We start from the raw sequence: 9,677 nt of genomic DNA on the forward strand, positions 1-9,677 counted from the left end.
ACACACACACACACACACACCTCTAATCTCTTCACTGTACAGTGGGTATGTGAGAGGATCAGTAGTGTGCGACTGCATATTTCTGCAGAGAGACATTATTTCTTCCCTCAATTCCTCCTGGCAGAGATCTGAGTATTTGACCTTTTTAAAATGCAAAGCGATTCTTCTACTCCTGAGAGTGAACGAGAGGCTCATGATTGTGCTACTAAATTTGAGGGACTTAATGCAGTAACTCACAGAAAGGGAGAGCTGTTCTGCACCTGCTGAAGTCTTGACTTGGGTACTGGGATACAATAACACCTCCAAGGGTTATGTTAATCTTTAAAGACGGGTTATTTTTATGCTGCTCCACTCTTTACTTCATTTGAAGGAATATTTCACTGCAACCTTGAATCAGTCTTTGGTGCGTAAATCCCCTTATTGCGTAGCATTTCCTTTTACTTGGCCCTGAATGCGTACTATAATGCTACGGTATTTTGCTTTAGTCCTCAATATGAAAATACACTTTGAATTTATTTACTCATTCAATCCGAACATTCATCCAATTCTATTCTATCAAACAGTTGAGTTCTATGTGAAATAACCTTGTATATGTCACTATGGATAACCATCTATCTCTGGAATGACCTCTTATGATTTTAGATAAACATCATTACCAGAGCAGTTGTGATCATCAGCAGCGCAAAAGTGGAGTTAATGTTAAATGATCCCCACTAAATATGTGATTTTGTAATGAGAAGCTCACTGGAGTGTATTTTACATTTGATAAAGATGTCAGATTGATAAGAGTGTACCATTGTACTGCATGCACAGTACCTCCTGCACTAAGTGCACATATAGTGCAGCAGCAGAACATCTTTTGAGATGCATAATATGATTCAAACAAAGCCACACAATACCACTCTGACCGCACTCACATCTAATTATATTCCACTACATTAAGGCCTCTGACACATGCATAGCAGCATTTAAAAGAGACAAGGATTCCGTCATTGGCTTATATGTATGCCTCCAACAGAATGCAAATGAAGCAGATTTGTTCCTTTGACTGGAGAATAAGTGGGAAAACAGTTAATTGGACTTCTTGTGAGGTCGATGAATGTTTTTGCTTCCTCCTACAGCAGAAAATGGAAAACTGTGAATGGTGTTGTTCAAGCTGTTTTTGGACCTAAAAGCAGGAAAGTTCCCCAAAAAACAACAACAGTCTCTATACTGTGAGCACATAAAATGTCAACTCGAGGAAACATAATTTATCTCTACCAATAAGAAGACTATCTCAAACGGGACTAACTTCATTTGTTGAAATACACATCAGTCTATACACATCAAGTGTGAGAAACAGTGTAAAGGAGCCGATTTTGTGGGGGGGTGGACAGCTTCCTGATCTGGAAATGATGTTTTTTCCAATGCTGTGATGCTGAGGTGATGAAGGAGAAGCAGACAAGATGAAACTAAGAGGTGGAGCTTCATAAGTAGTGATGAAATTCATGGTAATATTATACAAACGTGGCAAGCCAAACTGAGCCACTGTTTGAGGTAAGAAGTGTGTTTCCAAGCAGAGGATAGACATGTCCATTCATGTCCCCGGAAGGTTGCCTCTGCATTGTCGCCCCTTACTCTAAATATACAACAAAATACAAGATCAGGAATCCAAAAAGCTTGTTCTACTTGAAAAAGCACTTGCATATCAAATTTCACATTCAAGAACTTAAACCAAATCAATCTGTTTCACTCTTATGTAGTATACATATTGCTGTTAACCACAGCTACATCAACTATGCTTGCAAACTGACACATTCTTGAATACAATTTTCTTCATTTTAAAATATGCATGATACATTTTTTCCATCCTTGTATAAACTACTTTCTTGTTCCCTTGCGGGTGGGATACTTGAACAGACTACTGTTAGTAAGTCTTTGTTTACAACCATCCTAATGTAATTATACCTCACCACCTACACACAAATTAGCATGCACACTGTGTCGGAGGTTTTAAAAATACATGGAGGAGTGCGATACAGTGCAAGGAGAGGTCGGATCTTCTGAGGCGGTGTTTCTGCAGCGCTGCTCGCTGCCATGATGTCAGTCAGGCCCGCGGACCTCACAGCTGCTACATGGGGAGCAGGACTGCAGCTAACAAGCTCAGAGTACTCTGTTTAAACACACTCGCACAGTGCAAAGACACACAAATACACACACACAAAGCTGAGCTGGGGAGCTCTTATCTCCACTGAACAAACTCCTCGAGTGATGGGAATGTTCTCACGATGCTATCGTGTCCTCTGTGGAAATTAGATAGCAAGCCACTTTTATCACCACCATCAGACTCTGGAGGGCCTCTGACCATTACTGGAACAAGGACCACTAGGCTGCTGGGGGGACACTCACCAACTGGCTGAAAACAGAAGAGACTGCCGAAGATGTGGAAGTACTGCATGTGGATTGACTGACAAGAGATTGGAAGGAGTCTTATGGTGAGGTAGTTTAAGGGAGTCAACTCTGTGGCTGTGTTGGACTTTGCAGTTGGTATTTGCACAGGATGCTGAACTAGATGAAAGGTTGGGAGTCCCACTGTGAGCCTTGACACCTTATTAAAAAGAATATAAGAAGAGAGAGAGAAAATATCTAAAGAAATCTGGGAAGCTAGACATTAATTAAAATTGGCAAAAGAATAAACCCGGAGACATCGTTGAGATATGTGATTTAACCGAAACATCTCCATGGCAACTCTCTTTTTAAGTCACATCTTTAATGAATAGGTAATAGACATAACACGAAACACACAACGTCACAGTGTCAGAGCAGATGCCAAAACTGAAACGAGACCCAAAAAAAGATGGAGAAAAGATAGATTTTGTTTGACAAAAAGTGATTTTGCACAACAGAGTATGTCAAAACAGCACAGCAGCCTATTTTTGAAAAGAAAACACACACACACACACACACATACGCACACACTTCTGTTGCTGTCATTTTGACTGTCTGGCAAATCCACCTCTTGTTTTCAAAGCTTTTTTTCTTCTCTAACAGGTGCAAAACCTCTCAACTCAACACATCAAAGAGACACATGCACCTGCGAATAAATCACAGTGAATGGTAAGAATCCAGACTCGGGCCTCCTAACACCAAAGAGGTAGGATTCAAAGTGCCTGATTTAATATTCATGAAGTGCAAGGCTTTGGTGGTTGAATGCTTGTTTACTGAGATGTGTCTTTTGTCCTTGGGACAAGGTTTGATATTCCACCAAGCAGCTGTATTTACATATACTTGCGGTCTTGCCTCTACATGATATACATATAGATCGCCTATACCGTGGCACTTACATTACACCCAACCACACACTGACTAATGATTGACACGACATCTTTGTTCCAGCATGCTTTCCGCTACCATGTGAAGTATTAAAACCCCTTGCTGCTGTTCTGACAGAGCTAATGAGAGTTTCTGATTATGAAGTGTTGGTGGCTTCCGTGCGGAGGAGTTGTTGTTCGAGTCTCAAGCAAAGTGGAGTCTGCAGACTGCACCCACAGGGACAGAGGTGGCAGACAGAACCAACTGTCAAAACACAACGTCATTAATAAACACCTCTTTTCCCTCTTGTCAATGCCACTCTTCTTGAAGATTAATTAATTATCTGATTATCATAAATATCTAGGCCAGTGGTTCTCAATCTTTTTTCAGTGATGTACCCAAATGTGAATTTTTTTTTCCAAGCCGAGTACCCCTTACCAGTGCAAGGCATTTTAGGTTCAAAAAAAGATGTAACATACAGTGGTGTGCCATCAGTGTCTGATTTAAAATGGAACATATACAATTCAGTTTATTAACTTACACTTATATTGTATTGAATATTTATGAAATAGCTATTTTAAAGGATTTTTAATGGATGCTCATTTTAAATATATATATATTTTTAATCTCACGTACCCCCATTTGAGAACCACTGCTCTAGGCTACTGTTAGTTTCCGTGTCAGTGACATGCCAAAGATATATGGTGAAATAGTGCTGCAACCTTTTTTCATCTGCCCACCTGCCTTTTTTCTGTTTTATCAAAAGGTATGGACATTAAAAAAAAAGACACCTCGCCCTGCAGCTCGGTGTCAGTCGTGCACCTGCATCAAGGAATCAGTTTTTTGGCAGCAACGTGCGAGATAATCTCAAAGTGAAAACACAAAAGGGGCAGCAGCTCCAAATGGATGTCTCACATCTTTTTTTCTTCCTCTCGCTGTATAAAAACCATGAGATGTGTGTCACCTTTTAAAAGTGAAACAAACTCCTACAAGGTTGGTGCTGTCTGTGAATCAGCTAATTAATACAGTTGAAACAAAGAGAGAAAAACCCATCTCCCCGGTGGCTACTTAAAGAAAGAAGGCAGCTGGTCAGAACGTACTCTGGAGAAAACATCAGCTAATGGAGAAAGTGGTTGGGGATGCTCTTCACTTAAGTGCCTTTCTTTGAGCCGTGTTCTGTTATTCTCCCACGCTTTCTCTTTTCTTACAGGACACACACACACACACATGCACACACACACACACACACACACACACACACACACACACACACACACACACACACACACACACACACACACACATCCCTTTCATCCCCACGGGTGAAGCAAACCCATGCATTATGACTCAAATCAAGCTTAATTTATTTAACATGCTCTAAATTAATGTCTTCATGTTGATATGCATTGAATAAAAATAGCTGGAAATTTTTCTAATTATTTCCCCCACATTTTCTCCAGAGCACGTGCATTACACAGGGGTTTTGATTATTAAATTGCTAACACAACTTGGTTATTGAACAACTCAGTGGATCATCAGGCCAACTGATAACTCATGCAGACCTGCCGCCATCTGGTGGTGAGACTGTGAACTACAAACAGCCTCACAGGGCTCTACAAGGGCCACAGATATAAATACAAATCCTGAACACCTAAGTTTATGTTTAGACACTTCCATACTTACAGTTTAATTGCTCCTCTTTTTTCACTCACTCACAAAAGTTCCATGACGGTGAAACTTCACATTCGAGTCTAAACTATTATTCATAACAGTGTGCTTAGTCCGCTTGAGGTTAGCAGCTTCCAGACTGCATTGGCTGCAACTAGCATAACACACTCAAATCTCTGACTGAGCCATCTGTGGTCAAGTTGCATTATGGGTAATGCCGTTTTTGGCAAAGAAGAACAATGTATTCTGATTCTGATCAAATTGTCCATCGTACGTCTGACAATGTTATAAAAGTGCAATGTTTTAAGTACCCTTTTAGCAATAATTCCTGATTTTGTAAGATTACACTTTGTTTATACTCATTTAACTATTAATGCACATTTAATACTAGACATATTTCATATATTTTAAAGGGGCCCTCCACATATTTCAGACATGAAGTTCTGTTTACTAGTTTCTAAAGTCAGGAAAGAAATCAACTCAGACCATGTCATTGGGGTTATCTCAGACTGATTTTTTTTTTTTATAGAAGCATTAACCAGACAGGGAAGGTCTAACTGTTAGACAATAGCTATTGCCCTATATTTAAATAGGTAAAACAAACTTCACGGAAAGAGTAATTTGAGTACAACAATGATACATTTCAAGTATGCAGCCTATAGATTAATAAAACACAATCAAATATAACTTCAGTTCTCAAAATAACAATATTCAAGTGCACTTGACAATGCTAAGTATATGACCAGAGGCACTAATGATGTATTGTTCAAGCTTCAAATACTCCAGAGCTCTGAAAAAAAACAAGACAAAATGCCATGTCATGTTTCTAATTCAGTTATTTATTTGACGGCTGGACCTCCAGAACGTTCACATGACACACTTCTATGCTGCGCCAACTCAACATTGCCATCTTAGGCCTTGGATGGTGCTGAGCCGTTGGTTGCTGCGAGCACTCGCAGGGTATCTGATTGGTTGGAGTCGAGTCGGCCGAACCACAAGAATTTCTCTCCTGCATGTGACAAAGCTGCCTCCGTAGACTTCTGCTTGTGGTTTCGGGGGAACCGCCTGGTGCTGGTTGGGACATTAACCGCCTGCTTCGTCGTAAAGTCAGTCTGGTGGACCGTGATGTTCCCCCCTGTCCCTTCAGGGCTGCTGTGAGCTCCACCCTGGCACAAGAAGTGGGAGTTTTGCTGACTGTGATCATCAAGACACTTCCTGCGCCCCACCTCCTGGAGTGTTCAAACATGCAGAAGATATGGGTTCCTTTCAAGGTGCAATGTGGTGATGGATAAGAACATTTCATTTCTGTTTATACTCACGTGAGTGAAGACAGAGATGTTGTTTTTTAAGGCATGCTTGTTGTCATGTTCAGAGAATGGATATTCTCTGGATTTCTGTGAAGTGTTTTTGAAGACAGTATTTGGGATGATACAACTAGATGCAGTGGAGTTAAATAAAACGAGGAGGCAGTTTCTTTCTTTTGCAGAAGTGCAATGGAATCGTTCAAAGCCCTGGGCCATAGGAGTTAAAAACAACAACCATGCAAAACACTATCATCTACTGTACATACACACCTGCTGAGCTTTCCTTTTAGAATAGCGCTCCATGTTCAAAGCCTGAGGCAATGAAGATTGAACCTGAGTCAGCATGATCCCAGTGCTTGTACAAAGCTCCCGACTCCCGGTCGCATTTTCTGGTAATACTGGATGAGCAAACTGAGAAAGAAATGAAAGCTTATTACAGCACCATGTTGGAATGTTGTCACTTGTAATGATCCGATTATGTGTTGAAATGAAGAATTTCTTACCCATTTGCCATCATTGCTCATGGAAGAATATCGCTTTCCACCTTTTACCATTTTAAACAGTTTGAGAGTAGTTTCACTAATACAGCACACACACACAGTGTCCAACTTAACAACTAACGCTAATGCAAACACACTGGTGACCATGGAAACATGCTGCTGCATGCTCACACAACCTGCTATTTGATCTAATTTTGCTATGGAGATGTGGAACGGGAATGCCGTCATGAAATCAAATCAAAATTGAACTGTAAAATATATATAATGTGAGCAAATTAAGCAATTCTAGGAATAATATTAGATTTTATTGTCTTTCTTTTTCTCTGAACACGAATCTGGAGAAATTTGACAGAGACTTTATTGAAGAGTTCTAAAGTTCAGAAACTAAAGACAAATTATCGAATGTTGATCTGTGTTTGAGATTTAAGGAGAACATATTTGGTTTCTCTGATGGATGACAAAAGATACAGTTGCGTATAAGTGACTTTATTTTTTACAACACTGGATTTAGAAAAACAACAATACTTTTTTTCCCCCCATCTTAATAAGAAATGTTAATTATTCAAAATTATGTTTTATAATATGTTAAAAAGATACAATTTAATCCCAGGTTATTCATTTATTTTTCAAATGCATTGTTTGATCTAGCAAATAAAAATTATTCACATGATTTTCTTTACAAATAAACAAGAGTTGAAAGAGGCACATAGTCATTAATAACAAGCCCTGACTTTACAACATCAGCTTCTGTAATTCAAATGATGGAACTACATGCCTCAAATGGTCAAGTAGAAGGATTTAAAAAAAATCTTCAGTGAGAGGTTGTTAATCAGGACAAAGTCCAGATGTGATAAGATAAATGGAGTGTAATAAACATTAGGGAAATGGTATGTTAAAGCAGCAAATGTAGAATGTAGGAGTTTCTTAATTAAGTCTAAACTAAACAATATATTTACAGAACAGGCTGGATCTTTAAATACATATTTAGCTTAATTAAAAACAGATAAGAATCCAACACTTCTGGTTTTAAAAAGGTTCGCTCCGTTGGAATCTTTCTGGCCTCAAATATTAGAGAATCATAAAATGTACAGAGAGGTAACCTTTGTGCTGAGAACTGTCGTCTCCTGGATCCCATGGACATATTAGACTTTTGCCACCGCTGAGACATGGCTGTGGTCCGAGTGCCCCTGATGTAAATCTGTGGTATTATTGATCCCTGAGGACAAGATGAGCACGACAAAAAGGTTGAATCACATGTTTTAGGTTATGTTCAACATACAGTGGAATCCAGGGTCCAAACATATCTTTCAAAGTAAGTAATTGCGTAAGCACCCATATTGATACCTAGCCCTAGTTCTATATTTATGTATTTTGGCCTGAAATGAGTCACATTTAAGTACATTAAGTCAAAATATACTGGAATCACGCTGCAAAAATACCAACCGTGTCTACATTGTTATGTCTTGTAGTGTCTAACAGTTCAGTTCAGATAATCAGGTGGAAGCACACAAATGCATAACAATGGCTGCATACTGAAGTCACATGGTTTCATAGTCTTTGTCCTGGTCCAGCAACAAAGTAAAAGTCACAATAAAGTTACGGTACTGGTCTGGATGTAGGGATACTAATCATGAATATGAGGCACTTAATAGTCACTTGGGTGATTGGCTTTGAGCTGACTTCTGGTATTATTCCCTTCAAGCCCACTAGTTATTTGATGAAGGTTAAATGGGTCCTCATCAGTGCCATTAGTGCTTTGTTGATCACAGTAACATTACCTTGACCTCATCAACTAGGCCCTCTTAATTAAGAAGGTCATAAGGATGCTCTTGATGAAGGCTCTCGTGCCTCCAAGGGTCGCTGTGTGCATCACTGAGGTGAACTAATGGTTTTAAATTAAGAGGCAGCCATTTGATTGCTCATACCACATTATGCATTCATATTTTGAAGAGGATGCTAATTCTTACTCTGAATGACTGATGTAAGCGTTTCTGTTTCACCATTCCAAGAGCTCGTCACTATGGGAACATGCTCCTTCCTCATCGCTCTATTGCGGTGCTTCTTCAGCTGTTTGGCCAAACGTTGCCATCTGGGGAAAAGCAGTAGCCAGATCTCTAAAACTGGGGTGATGTTATATGCGTGTATTCAAAGTGAGTAAAGTTTTTGAGCTTTTTAAAAAGTCACAGGGAGATCACGGCGTCTTACCTTTCCTGCGTCTCGTTGTATTTATTCAATCTGTCTGCCTCCTCCCTCTTCTCCTGCATCCATCGCTGCAGAAGTTCTTCTTTCTCTCTCCAAGCCTGTGTCATTGCTTCATGTAGTCCTTTATGCTCCGCACGCAGGGCGGCCAACTCCTTGGACTGACACTCAATGGTGAATTCAAACTCTGAAAGGGTCGCCTTCAGGGAGTTACTCCTTTTAGCCAGAGTTAGTGCCTCTTGATGGTAGTGGGACACACTGAAACAGACAAGGAATAGTGACATCTGGATGTACTCTACCTTTGATCACCTCCGGGAATCGTTACTTCAAACGTTTACATGTTGGATTTTAGGTCACAAATTGATCCACTAGTCCTGAAGAACACTAACTGGTTTAAGCGGTTTTATGCTTCTTAATCAAGGTGTTTCTGTTTATGATTTTAACCTGTTGATTATCAAATACAGGGCTGTAAAAACTACATCAAGTCTGTTGTTCCGTCACTATATGCTCAAGCAGACCATAATCATATTATTTTATTTACGATGTAACATAGATAGTGATTATGGCAGTGGTTCTCAAAGTGGTTCTTGTTTTGTCATTCTCCACTTTGGAGGACACAGCGCCCCAACAAAATGGTCCATGCTGAATTTTTATTGAAATCATTTTTTGTGACTCCATCCGTGCTTTTTCAAATAAAATAATAAAGAAAATTGCA

General features: G+C 39.6%; 1 protein-coding gene across 1 annotated transcript; it reads right to left on the bottom strand.

The window, feature by feature from the left end:
* Positions 1–5,870: 5,870 nt before the first annotated feature.
* tex36 (testis expressed 36) lies at positions 5,871–6,817 on the bottom strand (the record flags this gene model as incomplete). The annotated part of the gene is made up of 4 exons (XM_079229491.1): positions 5,871–6,188; positions 6,279–6,353; positions 6,534–6,674; positions 6,767–6,817. The coding sequence occupies 4 exons, from the start codon at positions 6,815–6,817 to the stop codon at positions 5,871–5,873; spliced, it is 585 nt and encodes a 194-aa protein (XP_079085617.1).
* Between the last annotated feature and the right edge of the window lie 2,860 nt (positions 6,818–9,677).

The sequence above is a fragment of the Taurulus bubalis genome (genome assembly GCF_910589615.1).
Source record: "Taurulus bubalis genome assembly, chromosome: 14".
Taxonomy (NCBI): Eukaryota; Metazoa; Chordata; class Actinopteri; order Perciformes; family Cottidae; genus Taurulus; species Taurulus bubalis.